The 18,929-nt window shown below is 44.8% G+C and overlaps 1 protein-coding gene across 4 annotated transcripts in view; it reads left to right on the top strand.

The window, feature by feature from the left end:
* The window catches only part of CLSTN1 (calsyntenin 1), a 60,162-nt gene that overhangs the window by 20,472 nt on the left and 20,761 nt on the right, over nt 1–18,929 (top strand). For 2 of the 4 annotated variants that reach the window (XM_074334086.1, XM_074334088.1), the window contains exons 2-4: nt 8,389–8,511; nt 16,528–16,557; nt 17,724–17,919. In XM_074334086.1, the coding sequence (XP_074190187.1) occupies nt 8,389–8,511; nt 16,528–16,557; nt 17,724–17,919 (349 nt within the window). The remainder of the gene's footprint in view (nt 1–8,388; nt 8,512–16,527; nt 16,558–17,723; nt 17,920–18,929) is intronic. The other 2 variants (XM_074334087.1, XM_074334089.1) reach the window with 1 other exon arrangement.

Raw genomic sequence — 18,929 nt, forward strand, 5'->3', positions numbered from 1 at the left:
AGTGGCAAGAACAATGGGATAAGTGTGTTTGAAGTGAGGGGGAACATTTTAAGGGGGATTAATGTCTTTTACTGTAATAATTTTTAAAATTTAAATATTCATCGTATTGTTTGATCACACCTTGTATGTAGTTTCCTTTTCATCACCTTTCATAACAGTGAAGTAAGAATGTTTAATTATGTAACCTCCTGAACAGTGTAACGAAGATGCCCATCTATAAAATTAATTAGGGGAACCAGATGGGAAGCAAACTTATTGGGAGTTGCTATGTTATTATTATCTTCTGTGAAAGCCTCATGTTTCTGTCTTTATCACTTGCACATCTCCCCATTATTCAAAGCATGCGCTTATCATCTCGGCTTCAAATTAACTTCTTTGTTACTTTGAAGATTTCTGGGTCACTAAGCTTTACAACTTCTAAAGATGCAGTAACAATGTTGCACCCTTATTTGTGTTTCCTCCCTGGTCTGTTTCCCCAAGTGGGGTGGGCTGTTAGCAGGGAGGGGGCTGTTAGCGTGGGAAAGTCTCAGTGAACTGTTAAGATATTGCTGCCAAATACCATGAAATTCAAGTAAAATTTGAGCACCACAAGCGTAAAAGAAACCTAGTTTTACATTGAGGTGCTAGATGAAGACACCAGATTTCTGAGGATCAGCTGACAGATTTCACCATTTGAAATAGTGGTTCTTATACCTGGACTGGTTTCAGCAGGTGCCTGAAGCCCCTTAAACTTCCTGCCAAGTATTTTATATGTTTTTGCATTTTTTTTCCTTGGAAGCAGATGCATGGCTCTCATTAGGTTCTCAGAAGAGTCCATGTAAAGGTTATGTATGGACTTTGCTTTACAAGGTCTTGCTCAATTTCAGTAACAGACCTCTGGTTATTAGTCTTTCAGTTTTGGGGATATTATATACTTAAGCCAAATTTAAGATCAGAAACATTCATTTCACTTGTGTTTTTTTAATCCTAATTTTTCCCCCCTTCTTCTGGCCCCCCACTCACCACGCCGGTTGAAGCCGTTGTTTCTCAGTCTAGTTGTAGGACACAGCTCCCTGGCCCATGCTGGGATTATGAGTCTCCCCTCACTCCCCCGCACAAGGCAGTCAGTCTCTGGTCACGGCAGCTGCCGGCCGCTCACAATGGCTACCAGCCACCCACCCTGGCCACCAGTGGCTCATGTCAGCACACAGTAGCCCATGTCAGCACACAGCAGCCTGCGGCAGCTCACACCAACCTCTGGTTGCTCATGGCAGCCCAGCTCCAGGGAGAGCCATTGTTCACAATCTTAGCTGCAGAGGGCGCAGCTCACTGGCCCGTGTGGGAATCGAATCATTGACCTCGTCATTAGGAGCCCAGCGCTCCAACCACTTGAGTCACCGGGCCGGCCCTAATCCTAATTTTTAAAAGCACATTTGAGATCATAACACCCTGATTTCTCAAAAATAGCATTGTGATTGTCTCTTGGCTAATCGTGTAGCTAAATCTTTTAGAAAATCAGTCTTACTCGTAAACAAAATCGAGTAACTGCAATGCCTGGCTAGTAGTCAGTGCTCAGTAAACACATGTGACATTTGATGTTGAATATACAGAACTGGATCTATTCAAGGCAGTTGCATTTTCAGTTCAAAACAATTGAAATATGTTGACCAGAAAACCTTAAATGATAATCATCTCACTAAAGCCATTAAATAAAGAATCCTCAGTAAAATATTAGCAAGTCAAGTCCTGCAGTGTCTAAAAGGAATTATACACCATGACCAAATGGGATTTATTCCACGTGCACAAGGCTTTTACAACATTCAAAAATCAATAATCCACCATAAACCATATCAACAATTTAAAGAAAAATCACATAATCGTATCGATTAATGCAGAAATAGCATTTGACAGAATCCAACACCCATTCATGATAAAAACTCTCAGCAAGTTAGGAATAGGTAAGAAGTCTTTCGACTTGATAAAGAACAATTACAAGAAAACGTGCGTGATAGACATTCGTAACGTGAAAAAAGGGAAAGTTGTGGAAACCACTAAGCATTGTTCTTGAAGGGTGATTCATCGTTTAAAGTTTTTCTTTCATAGCAGTAGCATTCAGGATGGAGTCGCACACACAGAGAGACGTATTGAGTTACAGTATTTGATCTACCAAAACCATCAGAGAAGTATGACTCCTGATTGGATGTTTGATGATATTAAATAACTGAATTTTTTAGGTGATGTGGCCATTATGGTTAGTTTTAGAGAGTCATTATCTTAGAGTTGTATGTTGAAGTATTGAGGGTGAACTTATATGATGTATAGGATTTGTTTCAAAATAATTGAAACTGGTAGTAGGAATGGGCATGTGTAAGTCAAACGAGATTGATCCTATGTTGGTAACTAGTGGTTGAGTCCTGGGTACAGGGGGTTCATTATTCTGTCTATTGTATCTTATGTGATATAAAAAGATAAAATTGCTTGGTATAAACTTTGTTTGGTCCCACCCGCTGGATGGCTACTGTCAACAACCAGAGAATAACAAGTGTTGGTGAGGATGTGGAGAAATGGGAACCCTTGTGCACTGTTGGTGACGAGGTAAAATGGTGCAGCCACTGTGGGGAACAACATTGGCAGTTCCTCAGAGAATTGAAAATAGAACTACTATGTGACACAGCAATCCAACTTCTACGGTAGATATAGACCCAAAAGAATTGCTAGCAGACTCAAACATATTTCTACACCCGTGTGTCCATAGCAGCATTATTCACAATAACCAAAAGGCAGCCAATCCAAGTGCCACTGATGGATGAAAAGCATAATAAAATGCAGTATATACACACAGTGGACTGTTATTCAGTCTCAGAAAGGAAGGGAATTATGACACTGCTATAGCATGAATGAACCTTGAGGTCATCATACAAAGTGACATAAGCCAGTCAAAAGGACAAATACCCACTTACCAACTCTGGTTGGTTAAAAGTTTTCTTTTTTGTTAAAAAAAAGTGCCAGGTGTTTTTCTTTGTTTGCTTTTTGTTTTATACTTAATAGTCTCACTGTATAATACGACTCTTCTGCTGAATATTGGGATGAAATTAGGCCTCTACAGGTTCTGAGATTGTAGGGATTTCCTGTAGCTGTCGGTTGCATTTGGGAAGAGGATGTAGGGACGTTGTCATAGGGATGCCTCCTGAGTCTCCTTAGCTCCAGTCTCTGCCCTCGTTTTTTCTAACACATGGCTCTTGCGTAAGATTAATTTATCAACAAATACTTGTTGAGTGCCCGTGTGGCAGACATCAAATGGGCTCCTCACTCATGTTGTTTATAATCCTCAAGCAAGGTTGGGAAGACGGTCCCATTCCCGACTTACGATGCAGAAATAGGCACAAGGTGGTTAAATAATGCCCCCCTAGTTACAGAGTGAGTCAGAAACAGAATTTATTTATGAATGAAGTTCCGGCTGATCCCAGAGTTCCTGCTTTTTCTACCAGACTGCACTGTCTAAAACTTGTGACAGCTTCTTGCTGTCTGAAGAACTGAGGGAGCTCATGGGTACAGCAGAGAAGAGGGATGGATGCTCCCCGTTACCCTAAGTGACAGCTCAAGCCCCTCTCCAGCTGCACCTCGTTTACTCTCAGAGCCACACATTTACCACAGTCTTGCTAGTCGCAGAATGAGCCGTAGACGTTTCTACCTTTGCACCTTCTGTGTATTTTTATTCTATTTAAAATACTCCGTCAAAGGGGTGACCCTCCTAAGGATGTCCTTGAGAACTCTCCATTGGTGCTCTGGTGGCCCCTGGAGTTGATCTCTGATATTTCCGCTCTCTCTTCCAGACTCGCAATAGAATTGCGCTTCCCCACCCTGGTGAATTTGGGTGGGGCCATGTGACTAGTTCTGGCCTATGATTTGGGAGCAAAAGTGGCTTGTGTCCTCTCTGGGTGGAAGGTTCAGCTCCCTGTGGGAGGCCCTCCAGAGAGCTCACGCTTTCCCTCTGGCAAGGGACATGGCCACATTTGAGATGACTCCGCGGTCATACTGGTCTCTGCTGACTGATAATATTCCCAATCCTGAGTGAGTTGCTGGTCCGCTTCCCTAGTTTTTTACCATACGTCGTAACCCTGTGGTTAGAGCCACATCGCTTTAGAAGGTAGCTGGTCATGGATATACATTTGTGTTCTCCAACAGATCGCGACTCGCCTCCCCAAGAGCCCAGCACCCTGCTTATGCATAGATGATATTCAGGAAAGGCTTCTTGGAACAGACTCAACGTCAGTGGTGATGTGAAGCCAAAAGGACCTTTGACATTAAGCTGATCAGGGATGGTCTGGTCTAAATATGACCATACGACTAGGAACGGTACTTAGAGAGGCCGCAGGAATGTATGCCTTTTTAAATTTTGGAACTAGATGAATATTTTACTTTTCCTAGATGTTTTTCGAGAAAAAAATCAGCTGGAGGTTTTATGTTTATATCCCTTGAGAAACTTTTCTATGCATATTACCTTTAACAAGGGGTCTGCTAACACAGGTTACTATGTGTTAGCTCCTTTGTATGTCAAGAGCTGGATTTTTAAATCAAAGCCTGGTCGTTTGCAGCATGCAAGCAAAGGCACTGTCGCCCCCTAGTGGCAGTGTTTCTTAGTTGCAGATTCTTTTGATGGACCAAGGTTAACTGTTGAATCTGCAAACAAAACATTCAGTGTCACCTAGGATTTACCAGTGAAACGCCTATGGTCTCTCAAAGCATTTCGCTGTTGTTACTTCTTATTAGATATCATTATTGGGCCAACCTAAGTGTTGTGGAATGAGAAGGGACACATCAAAAATTTTTTGGAAACACTGGGTTTCTCTTTGTAAACAAAATCCATCAGAAGGGAATTCTTTATGGTGGCGGGGTTGATGTTGGGGCCGTCGCGCGCAGGCTTTGGAGCCACCTCCTCAGGGTCGGTGACTTGTGTGACCTGGACAGGGGCCAGCCTCTCTTTTGCCCACAGCGTTGGGATGTACTAGGAAGGTACACGTTTTTATATTTAAAATTAACCCAGAAGTTAACTGTTGTATTCCTTTCACTTCGGTTTATAAATCAGCAGGAATTTCTAATGATTAAAATCTACCACAACCACAGAAACTAGTCTCGTCCTAGAATAATAGGCGTGCACCCCAGAGCTAGCCTACACTTACAGAAGGGCTGATCGCCAGCCTTTCGTCCCAGGGTTTTGAGCCTATGCCATTCCAAATTCAGTTGGCTTTTTTATTATCTAGAATGTGATAAAATAAATCGGGAAAAGACTTTCAGCATGGCTGACCGGTTCCTACACTGATCGCCGGTCGTCTCTTGTCTTTATTTGTGATTTTTTTTCTTTTTGGATGATTACAGAAACATCAGTCACTTGTTTCTATAAATATTTTATAATGCCAATTGAACGTGATGAAATATTAAAAATATCACGTACTAAATATTTAAAAGTTCAGTCTTTGGAATTGGCTAGCTTCCTTCATCCTACTGCCAGCTTCAAGGGGCAATTTAGAAATTTTGAATTATGAAATTTGAATACTGGGGGAACAAATAAGGGAACTGGGACTATCACTATCAAGTTATTTTTCGCCTTGGGCCATTAGTCATTTTCAGCTGCAGAGGCCTTTATGAGTAAGCAGAGGAGACAAGAGCATCAGGAGGCAGCAGAATTACATATTTTATGCTACTGCTTTTTATATTTTCTGCAGTTTTAGGTTTTCTGCACTTTGCCTCGTATTATTAACTCGCTACTGGGTTAGATCAATTCATTTAATTAAAGTCTAAGGAGTTTTATGGAGTCATATTGGAATAATCTTCAGTTTTACTTGCTATGCTTATAACTTTATTAATAAACCCTTAAATATGAAAACAAATTGGAAGCAACTCTTGCTATTCCTGGTACATGATTAATAGTAAATTGAATTCGTAGCTTCTGTGTTGTTTTAAAACGAGAGCTTAGTGACAAACAGTGGAGGGGATGGAGAGCTTTCTTTAAAATGGCCTGTTTATCTGTATGTGTAACCGCAGGCAGTGGACCAGCCTGCGTCACAGCATGCTTTCCCGAGGGATCTGGAGAAGATGGGGCGTTTCAGCCATTAGGTACCACATTCAGCCTGACTGCAGAGCACGCTTGTGACCGAAAGCTGCCGCACAGCCCTCCACCAGCCTGGGGAGTGTTTCTGAAGGAGAAGGGCAGGTGTACCATACCTTGCTGAATTCTCTTTCCCAAACCTCTTGCCCCAGGAGCAACTGTTGTGAGGGGAGATGTTTTCTAAAGGCGCTTTACGTTTTTGGCCTTTATGATCTGGGCTTGGTTTCGTAGTAGGTAGGTCCTTCCGTAATCTAACCCTGGATAACCTTTCCAGACAGAGCTCCAGCATTTTGCTGCATGCGGTACCTCTAGATTCTCTGTCTCCTTTGCTTGGAACATCCCCTTGCCAGAAACAAAAAGAAAAAAACACCTTCCCAGTGTCTAAGACACCAAATCATACCTGTTGTTCAATTCTCAGCACCAAAACTCACTTCTCTATGAGAGAATTTACCAGGACGCTGGTTTTATTTGTATTACAAGTGAGGTTCCTTACACACTCATTCATTGGCCAGATCGTTCCTGAGCGATGAGACGCTAGTTAGCAGAGGACAAAAGGTCATGCCCTCCCTGAATCTGTTTTTGTACTTGTCTGTGTGGAGGAGAAATAAAGATAGATAGATAGATAGATAGATAGATAGATAGATCAATACTGATAGATTGATCGATCAATCAATCCCACATGAACAAAAGCTGTTTGGGTCCTCAGTAACTTTGGTTTAAACCATTCTGAGAGCACAACGTTTGAGAACCGTTGTTTCAGACTAGATTCTGTCTGGCTGTGTGAAGACATGCAGGAGGGCGAGACTGAGGTTGGTCGCTCGGCTCTTGTAATAAATAGACTAGGTGAGCAGCAGAGATGAGAAATGGCTGTGTCTGGATTTACCTGGCGTGTGTGCAGATTTTTTAAAAAGTGTGATAAACTGTGTATATAAAAAATTTCCTGTCGTAACCATTTTTAAGTGTACAGTTCAGTAATGCCAATCCCCAAGAACGCTTTTCATCTTGCACAACTGAAACTCTATACCCATTAAATAAGTCCCGAGGGTCTGGATTTAATTTGGAAGTGAAGGCGAAGGATTTGCTGTTGGTTCCGATGCGGCGTGCATAAATGGCTGGTGGGTGCGTCGTTAGAGAGCTGGTAGCTTTGTGCCCTTCGAATGTAGGCCCTGTGGGCACAGCAGGGCACCAGGTTGGAGTGAATGCAGGTGAGGCCCAAGAACTTCTCATTCTCATGGTCTCCTGTCATTTCATAATGGTCGTCACCTAACAGCAAAAAGTAGTGTCACATCATGGTGATGTATTAGAGACAGTTAAACATTTAAACGTAGGGAGTTTCAGATACTTCTGGATTGACTTGCACTTACAGGGAAGAATCTCTGTGGTTCATTCAACAAAGAGGCTTCACCTCCCATTCCTTTTAATCAGATCAGCTTATTGAGATGGTCTATGGTTAACATCCATCCTGAGGTGTATAACATGAGCTGGGCACACCCTTCAGATGAAAAGGAAAAAGAAAATGAAAACGTTGCAGCTGTGACATGGAGCCTAGAATGTGCTGGTGGAGACAGGAGCTCAGGGAGGGGCTGTGGCCGTGAGCGCTAGGAAGTCTGGGCATAGATCCCTGGGAGCCAGGCCCAGGCAGTGCAGAAGGGGTAGCAACTGAAAATTGATTGCACCAGGTAAGCACCTGCCAGACAGCGCAGTTCTTACCTTTAAAACAAAAGTAGCCGTTATAGTCTGGTCTAGAAGGAAGAACATTTCTCACTTATGTCCCCAGTCCTGTGGGGAGGGTGGGGTGCCCTTGGCTTACAAGTGAGGAAATTGAGATTAAGAGGTCAGTTATGTGCTCAAGGTCACACAGTTAATAACAGGGGAGCTGGACTCTGACCCCAGGTTGGCCTGACTCCAAAGTGGATTCTTTTCTTTCTTTCTTTCTTTTTTTACCGTTTATTTATTTAAGTGTGTTTTTCCAGGACCCATCAACTCCAAGTCAAGTAGTTGTTTCAATGTAGTTGTTACAATGTGGTTGTAGCTGTGGGGCACAGCTCACAGTGGCCCATGTGGGGATTGAACCGGCAACCTTGTTAAGAGCACCTGCTCTAACCAACTGAGTCAACTGGCCTCCTCCCCACCCCCCCATTGGGGTCTTGATACCAAGCTTTGCAACAAAAAAACACAAGTGTTGCCTTCCAGACTAATGAGAGTTTGGTTATTTTAATGATCCATGTTATGTCTTCAAAAGCAGTTGAGTTTAAAATAATCACGGTCACCTGCCCTTTTCCCTTTCTCTTTTGGAAACACAGCTAACAAGCACAAGCCGTGGCTTGAGCCCACCTATCACGGCCTCGTGACCGAGAACGACAACACAGTGCTGCTGGATCCCCCGCTGATTGCCCTGGACAAAGACGCCCCTCTGCGCTTCGCAGGTAGGAGGTGGTTTTGTTTACCCTCCACACTGGTGCGCACAGGACGTGTGTGACGCATCCATCCAGGTTGTTTCTCACCTTTTCTGCAAGTGTCTCCTTAGCGAAGGGTTGTTTTCGGCTCTGTGCACCACGTTTTTTTTCCTTTTACTTATAATAGTTGGGGCACCTGACGACAAGCCTGTACTTGTGGTCGAAAAGCAAACTATTGAATCGCATCGTTATATTCCTTGTCTTGATGTAACCAGATAGGTAACATCCAGGTGAGTGTGTCTCACACTGCAGTGCACAGAGGGTCTGGGGGGGACCTGAGACTCTGCCCCTCTGACCTACTCCCACGTGGTGCAGGTCCCGTCCCCGAGAGGCTCATTCCAGCTCAAGGTTCTCCTTGTACTAATTCGGTTGCCGTTACCTGAAAAGACTTACTGGAAAACATCGAGCAGTCTTCATAGAGAAATCCTTTGCGTTAGATTTTACTTGGAATACATTTTTAAAGTTGAGGTATTTCCTAAGATCGGGGCCTGTGTACAGAGACAAATCTGGGATCGCTTTGGAGATCTGCTCCTTGGCTGACATTTACTAGCACTTTCCACATCGGAACAGTTCTCCTTGCTTTGCATCATGTCCATAGTAACTTCCTCAGCTTGTGGAGCAATGTGCTACTTCACCCTTTCATCACAAAACCAACACTGCGAAGTTAATTTTTAGAGGGTAGTTGTTGCATGATATTTTTCTAGGACAAAATTCCTAATATTAGTGTGTGCTGTTTGCCTCGGGACAGAGAACAATTCAGTTAACTCGTATAGAGCATGTCATGCCTTAACTTTACTATGTGTAAATGGAGGGAAGTGAACGTGTTTCTGAAGAGCTCTTTAAAAAATGAATTTGTTTTTCATTCTCTTCAATGCCACCTCCTGTTTTCAGGAAAGTAACCTGAGAATCAGCGCGTGCCATTTGAATCCGCGGTGGAGACAGAGCTTTCAGTAGTTTTACTTGTTTATTGGTTTTTAGAGAGGAACCCAATTAAATGGACAGAGGAAGCATTCTATGCTATGAATACACACATAGTATTTGTCTAGTAGCAGAGATGATTTTTGTTTCTTTGTTTCCCCCTCCCCCCTCCCCAATTTAAAATCATTCCTAGCATTACATATTGGTTTCCTCTGTAACTAACCAGATTTTTGAGTGTGTGTATGTATACTTACATACCACACATCCCATGCCTTCCATATGTAGTTATTATATACAGTGATGGTCCGTGCTGCGTAAATAACTTCCATTGGATTACCTAGCTCATGTTTTTGAGTGGATGTGAACATTTCTGACATTTCCTGCATTTTAAGAAGTGATTGCAGTCAGGAGTTCTGTGTTTACTCCCTCAAGCTTCTCTTTACCCCGGGAAGTGTCAGCGGTATACGGTCCTGTGGTCTGTGCCTCGACCAGCACCCGGGACTAGTTGACGCTCCATCACTGTTGCAGAGGGAACGAATGAGTTTGCCCAGGATCACGCAGCCCGCGAGTGATGGAGCTGTGTTCGTGCCAGGTGGCCTGACCCCGGCTGATTCATAGGTGCGCCGTGTCGGCTCTCATGACGTTATCTTAAAACATTGTAAACATTCTGGTTCGCAGTCTTACCCCATCACAGGAATGTGTGTGGGTAACACCGGAGATTGACTTGTCAAAGTTCCAAAGTAAGTCCTCACGTGATGTTGGGGGCTCAGTCACCCAAGTCCGTTGTAAATTGTCCCTAATCAGACGTTGGAGTTGAACACACAGGGTCCAGCCCAGGTTTCTTTCTTGGGGTGAAACTAAGAGAATGAAGTCTTGGTATTTGTTAGGTACTTTGGGAAATTAAAATGACGCAGCTCCCAGGATGGCCAGTGGGGTTAACTGCTGTACATTACCCCCCAATTTTGCCTTTTTAGCATATGCAACGGGTATTTGTCAAGTACTTTAGGAAATCAAAACATTGAGTTTTTGGCAGTGAGTTGGATGTGTTAGGTTAAGCCGCAGGAAATTGCCGTTTTTGCATGTTAAGACTATCAAAATATATGAAAAAAATGGGATGTTGGAAATTCCATGTGGTTCACCTAATTAATGGAAGGCAGTTTTAAGTAAGGATCTGGACGTTGGGATGAAACTACACACTAACAGTGAGCGACTCGCGTGAACTCATTTTGAATACAGTCGCCTCCAGGAAAGGTTTGGGATCCGTAATCATGAGACATTAGGTGACGATGCTAGGTCTTCCGGAGGATACGAAGAAGCAGAAAAGCTGGCCCCTGTTCTCCAGGCACCGATCAGCCGGGCGGGAGGGCAAAGCCAGCATTAAGAGTTGGCCCTGGATACCGGGAGGCTTATGATTCGGTGCCAAGTGAGAGAGGCAGCACTGCAGGCCGTAAACGGCCAGGTGAGGCGGGCTTACAGAAGGCACGGTGGAAGTGACGTTGGCAGTGAAGGGGGTGCCGGGGATAGGAGCAGAGGTGGGGAGTCAGCTTGGGCCATGGGGCATCCGCTGGGGTGTGGCTGCACACATGTAACGGCATCCAGACCTCCGCGGCCGAACGTGGAGAACAGATTCCTGCTCCATTCTCAGCGGCCTGAGCCTGTACCTCAGGGTGGAGCCTAAGGAATCTGTGCCCAGCCAGCGAGGTTTGGAAACCACTCATGGGCCAGTTTCTCCAAGCACACATTGCAGCCTGGATGCACCGAGCCCGCTGGCGGCCCTGGTTAACACAGGTTACTGGGCTCCCGAGAGCGCTGAGTTGGAATTGCTGGGCCCGATGGGGCTTGGCACACCGTTTCTAACAGGCTCCCCTGGCAGTTCTGGGCACACTGAAAGTGGAGGGCGTAGCCCTGGGGTGGTTATGCTGGGGCTGTGAGGGCATGACCCTTGGGTGTGTGGTTTTTGTTACTGTGTGTTTAAGGGAGCTTGAGAAACTGTACTGATGAGAGACACCCATGAGCTTGTCTCAGACACCAGCCTGGACCAGTCACCAAAGATCAGCGCCAGCCTGCCTGGTGGATGCCGGGCCGAGTAGAGAGAAGTGGGTCAGGAACGAGAGTTGGATTAGTGGCGACTTCGTAGTGGACGCTTGCTGCTCAGCAGGTGTCCATTTTCCCTTCTTCCCAGTCTCTTTCCCACTGGGTCCAGTTTGGTGGGTCTATAACCGTGACCCCGCCTTCCCAGACGAATGCACCAACAACCCACGTTGGGCTGGCCAGACGCTCTCTCTTGGCGATGTGGGTTCTGGGTAGAGGGGCAGAGGAGCTGGCACCCGTGGGGTTGCCTCTATCTGTCTGGGCCTGTTCGCTCGGGGACTCTTGTGGCTCCTAGCTTCTGGTCTCTCGAGTGACCGTGGTTTCCAAGTCCCTTTCTCGGGCCTGCAGTGAACTCCATGGCTTTTCAATGGAGTCCTTTTTGCCTGAGTTAGCTAGAATGCATTTCTGTTGCTTTCAACTGGAGAACCAAACTGCTGGAGCCAGCACGAATGACCTCCCTCCATGAGGAGTGCCCTGTAACGGCAGGACGGCCTGAGAGTGGGGGAGACGACCGGGTAGGCCTTTGAGACGCCCCTCTCCTTTGGGGAGAGCAGTGCCGTTTGAGGCCATGCTCAGATTTGGAAGAAGACTTAGAAAGAATGCAGGGCCTGCCGGAAGCTGAGGTCTCTCAGAGGGACCGGGAGGAAAGTGAGAGCTAACCACTGTCTGCCGAGGAATGTGGACATGACTTTGGATAGAAGTCACATCTATACCATGTTGGGCTCACCCATTGTTATATTTTTATGTTTTGCTTTAAAAAAAATGCCTTAATAAAGTTCCTTTTGGCTATTTTAGGTGATCTAAGGGGAAAGAAGGGGGAGAGAGAGAGGGAAAGGTGTGGTCCATTCCGAGGCTAGCATAGCTAGAGAGGTCACCTGGGAAACACGACAAGAGCAGGGTTGTAGGTTTTTACCTAGCAGAGCAGTGGCACACGGTTGAATTGGGTTGGAAGGGGCTGGGCAGAAAGAAAAGAGAATACGAGAGGTCCTTCCTGGCAAAGATGGAGAGAAGGTTGCACGTAGGACAGCAGACTGAGAATGCAAAAAGGTAGAGATGCACCTTTACCTGTTGTCACCATGATGTGACTCCATGTAGTGCCTAGAACTACTGTGTCACTACATGTATGTAATTGTCCTGCGTGTACCTAACAGAACTGCACATACATGGATGGAGGACAGAGAAAAAGAATGAGTCAATGACAACCTTAAAGTTTAAAAAGCCCGCTCCTAGGCGAATTGGATGCTACTGACCAATTGGTCCCTGCTTTGGGGGAGGGAGATCGTAAATTGAGTGTAGTTTGAGAGGTCGGATGTCACTGTGAAAAGATCTAAGGAATTATTGTTAATTTTGTTGGCTCTGTGATGTAGTGGTTCTGTTAAAGAAAACGTCTTTATCTGCCAGAGATATCTAGTGAATTTTTTATGGATGGAACAGTTTAATGTCTGGCTTTAAAATACTCCAGAAGCAAGAAGTTGGCCGGGATGAATGAAACAGGAACAAATCACCTTTCTCCCAACCCTTTCTCTTTCTCTGTGCCTCCGTTCCCTTTATGGCACCGGCAGCCAAAAACCAGGGACTTACTCCAGACTCTTTCAGTCTCCCCATCTACTTGGTCATGAAGTCTTATCCTCCTAAAACTCCGTAAGTCTTTCCTACGGAAACTGCCTCAGTTTGGCCCTCGTCAGATCTTGTCTTGTCCACTTGCCCCTCACCTTGCTGCACTGGATCCATCTTCCTCATTCAAATGTGGTCCTAGCTGGAAAGAGTCGACGGACCCTTGAAGTGGGTGCACCCCCTGTCTGCAGCCTCCGCAGTGACACGTAGGGTCACCCAGCTGGTCCAGCAAACCCAGGTCTATCAGAGTGTGAAGCCCACGCTGCTCCTGGCGAGATGGCTGTTACATCATTGTAGGCAGAAGCGCCCAGGCTGACCAGCAATTTAGTAAGTACCGTGGACTGGAGGTCCCAGTCTGTTGGTGCAGCCGATTCAAGTAGCCGACTTAAATATAATCGGTGGGGACATGGAAAAGATACACTGTACCTTTCTGCTGTTCTCATTATGTCCAGTCTTTTAGAGAACAGCCTGGAAACACATAATGAGTTTCAAAATAATTCGTATCCTCATATTTGATAATCACATCTTTGAGATGCTGTTCCTTCAAAAAGTGTAACACAGATGCGTGTCCAAAGCTCCAGCGCAAGTTCCCGTCCCTCCCTCCTAACCTCCCATCTTCGGTTCCTCACTCATAACCCCACAGCTTCGGCCTCGCTTTCAGAACTCACCGCGAATCTGACCACTTTGCACCACCCATCGGCCCCCTGGTTCTGGCCTTCAGCATCTCACACTTGGATCACCCCCCCGTAACCATCTTTGTACTCTTTTGGGCTTATTTTCAGCACAGCAGCCAGATGGCATCTTTCAGAACGTAAGAAATACCTTTATTTCTCTGCTCAAGACTCTCCAGTCATTCCCTTCTCACTTAGAGGACAGTAGCCAGTGTAGCTCCGGTTGCCTGTCTTTGTCGGACCTCATCTACTATCCTCCCCTTTGCTCAACTCCTGCAGCAGCGCAGGCCTCCTTGTTCTGAGCTAGGCCGGCCCCAGTCTGCCTCAGGGCCTTTGCACTTGCTGTTCCCTCTATCTGAAGTTCTTCCCTTTCTTCTGGTTTCTACTCAGACGGTATCTTATTAGTGAAGCCTTCCCCCACATCTGACGTTTAAAACGGAAACACTCCAGTGCCTCCCACACTCTCCATTTTCCCTCCCCCTCCTCCCAACATGAAATCCCAAAGGAGAGATTTAGGGCATTGAATCTATTGGCAAACAGTTCCGCTCCTTCCGGAAACCATCTCAAGGGCATTGCTGGAATGATGAGTGTTGTTAACCCCCTAACAAGGTGCCATGTAGACGCCTTGCCCCGCTCACATACTTAACCCAGAGTCTTTAGCGTGCACGTCCCACGCAGAGGCCTTTTCCAGAAAGCACATGCAGCCCCCATCGGCTCTGTCCACCCAGATAATGTGAACGGCCTCACCATTTTCTCTTTAGAACAGTAAACGCCGAGTCAAAACTGAGAAGTTTTCTCTGAATTAAAGTTGGGCAGCTTGACTTATTTTAAAATGTATCATGCAATCTAAAAGACACTCCCAAAATATAAACATAATATAGTGAATGAGCATGTTCTGGAAAACAGTTTGAGGTATCCGTGCCCAACAGTTGTGCTCACAGGTGTGTCTCTAGAGCAGTGATGAGCAAACTTTTTCTGTAGCGGACCAGATGGTAAATGCTTCGGGCTTTGCAGCCCAGAGGGTCTCTCTTGCAATGACCTTCCTTTGCCACCGTAGTGGGAAAGCCGCCATTGACGATATATAAACGAAGGAGCATTTCTGTGCTCCAGTGAAACTTTACTTATGAACGCTGAAACGTGAATTTCATGTAATTTTCTTGTACCACCAAACAATATTTCAGAAGATAAAAACTGTTTTTAGCACTCAGGTTGTTCAGAGTGGATTAGGTCCGCAGGCCAGGGGTGGCCGGCCCGGGCTCCAGGCCAGTGCTGTCCGGTAGACCCTGATGTGATAAAGTGAATGTTCGGTGCCTGCGTCCTCCTTTCAGTAGTTCCTGGGCACGTGAGGCTACTGAGCACTTGAAATGCGGCCAGCACCACTGGGGAACTGAGTTTTCACTGTTATTTAATGTTATTTAACGTGAATTCTAATTGAAACAGCCCCTTGTGGCTAGCGGCTACCTCACTGGCCAGCACAGACCTAGAGACGTATGTGTACGTACAGCCAGAAGCATGGACAGAAATACGCATTATTCATAAACAGCAAAAAATGGCCATGGTGGTAGAGTCAGTCACACGAAGAAAAATGATTGTCATACTAACAGCGAACGTCTGTTGAGTGCTTTTCTTTATGCCAAGCAGTGTTGTCAGCACTTGACCTGTTTTCCCTCATTGCACGCTCACTGTATGTAGTAGTGGAAATGATTGCACTGTAGCTGTGTGTGTTGTCAAGGACGAATGGATCTTAGACACACAAAGTTGAGTAAAAAGGCAAGACACAAAAATTCTATAGTGTACGATACCATTTTCAAACCTGCAAACAAGCAAAACGCAACAACGCTATTCGGGGATATACAAGTATATGGTAAAACCACTTTTAAAAAAAAAAAAAGAAAGGGCAAGGGAATTCAGGCTGTGTTCCTTTGGGGGAGAAAAGGTGCCCCCAGCGAGGCCACACTGAGTGGGGGAGGCAGTGGGGCTCCTGACCTCTTTGTGTGCTTACCTGGGGCCAGGTCGGCAGGGCTCACATCTTGGCTTCGTCGACTAGTGTTTTCATGTAATGAGGATGACCATTGTAGCATCCATCACTGCAGTTAGTACTGAGTCTCATTTTACTTCACTTTTAAGCAGATGTTCCCATTTGAAGAGGTTTTTATATTTGTTACCTTGGTGGATTAGAACCAAGAGTAGATTAGAAATCATTGTTATTTATTCAGCTTAAGAGCTAAGGGTTAAAGTAAAACCCATTGTTCCAACTGTTTGTTCCATTAAATCTAATGATGAGCTGAGTGTTACCAGACTCTAATTGCAAGAACTTGGTTTGAAAATGGCAATCTGAAAACTGTAAAAGAACAAATAGGTTTATATCTAAACTATTATCATCAAAGTGTTCATTAAAAGATAAGTCCTAACATACCTGAGAGTTATGAAACTTTATAGCAGCACTTCCTCCATAGTTAGTGTAATTTTAAAATTACACAGTGGTTCATGGTAAGTAGGATTCAAAGAGACATTTTGTTACTGAAGCTCCAGTTTTGCTACAGCAATTCTAACAAGTGGCTACTGAGCTTTTTGTTAAATTATGTCAAGCTTTTTTTCTATGTAATATGTGCATCTTTGACTTTTTTTCCTTATTGTTCCATCTTCATTCTTTCCTGTATTACTGACATGGGTTTATCTTTTCTCCCTTTAGAGAGTTTTGAGGTGACAGTCACCAAAGAAGGTGATAAAGGGTTCTTTCTATCTCTCTTATGAATATTAACCCACTAACTTTGTTTATAAAATTGGGAATCAGCCCTTAAACAGAAGAAGCTGTCATGCTCTTTTACCCCTATTTATTCTCCTACTTTGTTTCTATTTTTAAATACATTGATGGAAATTGTATGTAACCAAACCCTTGGTTAGAAATATCTGGAAATCAGACATCCATTTGAACTATTTGGATAATACTGTATGTTGTTTTTCTTCATTGAACTTAAGAGATTCACTTTGTAATCCTTTTCTATTTGTTGTAATTTTGGAAGAGTTCAATCTTATTTTTACATGAAACACTTTTTGTGAAGTTTTATATATGCTTCAAAACATTTACATTTGTTCTCCGGTGGGCAAGACTAGAAACCTAGATTTTGACCCCTAATTAAGCTTGTAAGCCGACTTAGATGTACTTAAGTTCTCAGGCAGGATTCCCTTTTAGGTCTGATAGGATAAAGACCAAAACAAAGGAAAAGTCTAGCAAATCTCCCCCACAGTGGACACTGCATCTTAATAGTGACACTAGCTGTTGAAATGGATGCCTGAAAAGTTGGTATTTCTACCTTTCTCGTTCAGTAGTTTGTTTTGATTCCCTAATTTTAGCCAGGCTCATTGCACAGGAAGACTTGTTTCTTCTGATTTTTTTTTTTTTTTTGACAGACTTTCTGTAATTACGGTGCTGAACCTATACCTCACGCTTCTTCCTCTCTCAACACTTAACTGTGTGGTTAAGCCTTCCCTCTGGTCCAAATCAAAATAGCTGCCTGGCTCTCCCCAGTGGCGGGGGCAGTTTCTCGGTGTTATCAGGCCTTGGCTGATGGCTAATGAGACCACTTTACCCTGGAGCTATCCTAAGTACTCCTGTGAAATGCCTGTCTATATTTTCTCTTTCTCTCTTTTGTATTCCTGCATGAATGGATGCAAAGTTAAACAAGTTGCTTGGAAAGCCAGAATATGCTTCTTTTTACTAAAGTCCCAGAACTTACCCTGTCAAAGCACAGCGCCCCTGCTTTGTCCACAGACCCTCTAAAACCCCTGGCTGCGGAATTGTTGCCGTTCGTTTTCTTTGGGGAGGAGGGGACTGTGCTGGCGGTGTGTGTGGCAGAAATTCTCACCTGTGCTGCTTTGACTCCCCAGGTGAGATCTGTGGATTTAAAATTCACGGGCAGAATGTCCCCTTTGAGGCAGTGGTGGTGGATAAATCCACTGGCGAGGGAATCATTCGCTCCAAAGAGAAACTAGACTGTGAACTGCAGAAAGACTACACATTCACCATCCAGGCCTACGACTGTGGGAAGGGGCCCGACGGGGCCAATGTGAAGAAGTCTCATAAGTAAGTGCTCAGACATTGTGTGTGTGTGTGTGTGTGTGTGTGCGCGCGCGTGTGCTCAAGGAAAATAGTAGTGACCATCATGCCCCATTCCCAAGACTTTGCATGGTTTTAAAATATAAGGCGCAAGGCAGTTCTCAATTGTCCACAGTGAAGTTGTAAGCAGTTTGCTCAGAGACCCTTGTATGCGGCTCCCAGCAAGAGCCTGGCACATAGTAGGTGTCGAATAAACAAATGAGTAATTTTATCCCACCAAATACTCTAGTAAGGAAACCAAGGACCTATATTGAAAATACGGAAAGCCTGCTTTTTCCCTTAGAGGGTATTTTGTAGTTATGATTATCTTTTGTCTGTAAATTTTAAGGGCATGAAATTCATTTGAGCTGGTAGAAGAAAGCCGACTTCTGTGCCCCGTCCTGGGTGTGTTCACGTCCTTCCTGCCAGTCGGGAACCACTGGTGTAATGGAGAAGGCTCTGGACAGGACGGACTCAGGATTCTAGTCTTTCCTCCACAGCTACTTCCGAGCCTTTCGTCATTAGGCATATTTAATTTTGTTAAGTCTCAGTTTCTACTTCCTCATACGTGGACTAAGAGGAGTATGTGGGTGAGATGATGCCACGTAACCATCGTGAGGGTCAAGGTGGACGGATGATTTGTGGACAGATGAATGACATGTGGTGAATGGACAACAGATGATGGATGGATGGATAAATGGATTATGGATGGACAGATGAATGATAGTGAATGGACAGTAGAGGATGGATGGATGGATGGATGGACGGACGGACGGACGGATGCACAGACAGATGGATCGATGGTTGGTGGATCAATGATGTGTGGATGGATGGTGGGTAGCGTGCATGAATGGGTAGATGGAGAGTGGGAAGGAAGGGAGGAAGGAAGGAAGGAAGGGAGGAAGATTGGTGCTGGGGTGTGGAATGTCTTGGTCAACAGTGGGGGTGCTGAGTGCCCATGAATCACTCCTGGTCCTTTTACACAGTGAGATATTACT

This window comes from Rhinolophus sinicus, linkage group LG06, assembly GCF_036562045.2.
Source record: "Rhinolophus sinicus isolate RSC01 linkage group LG06, ASM3656204v1, whole genome shotgun sequence".
In the NCBI taxonomy this organism is placed as follows: Eukaryota; Metazoa; Chordata; class Mammalia; order Chiroptera; family Rhinolophidae; genus Rhinolophus; species Rhinolophus sinicus.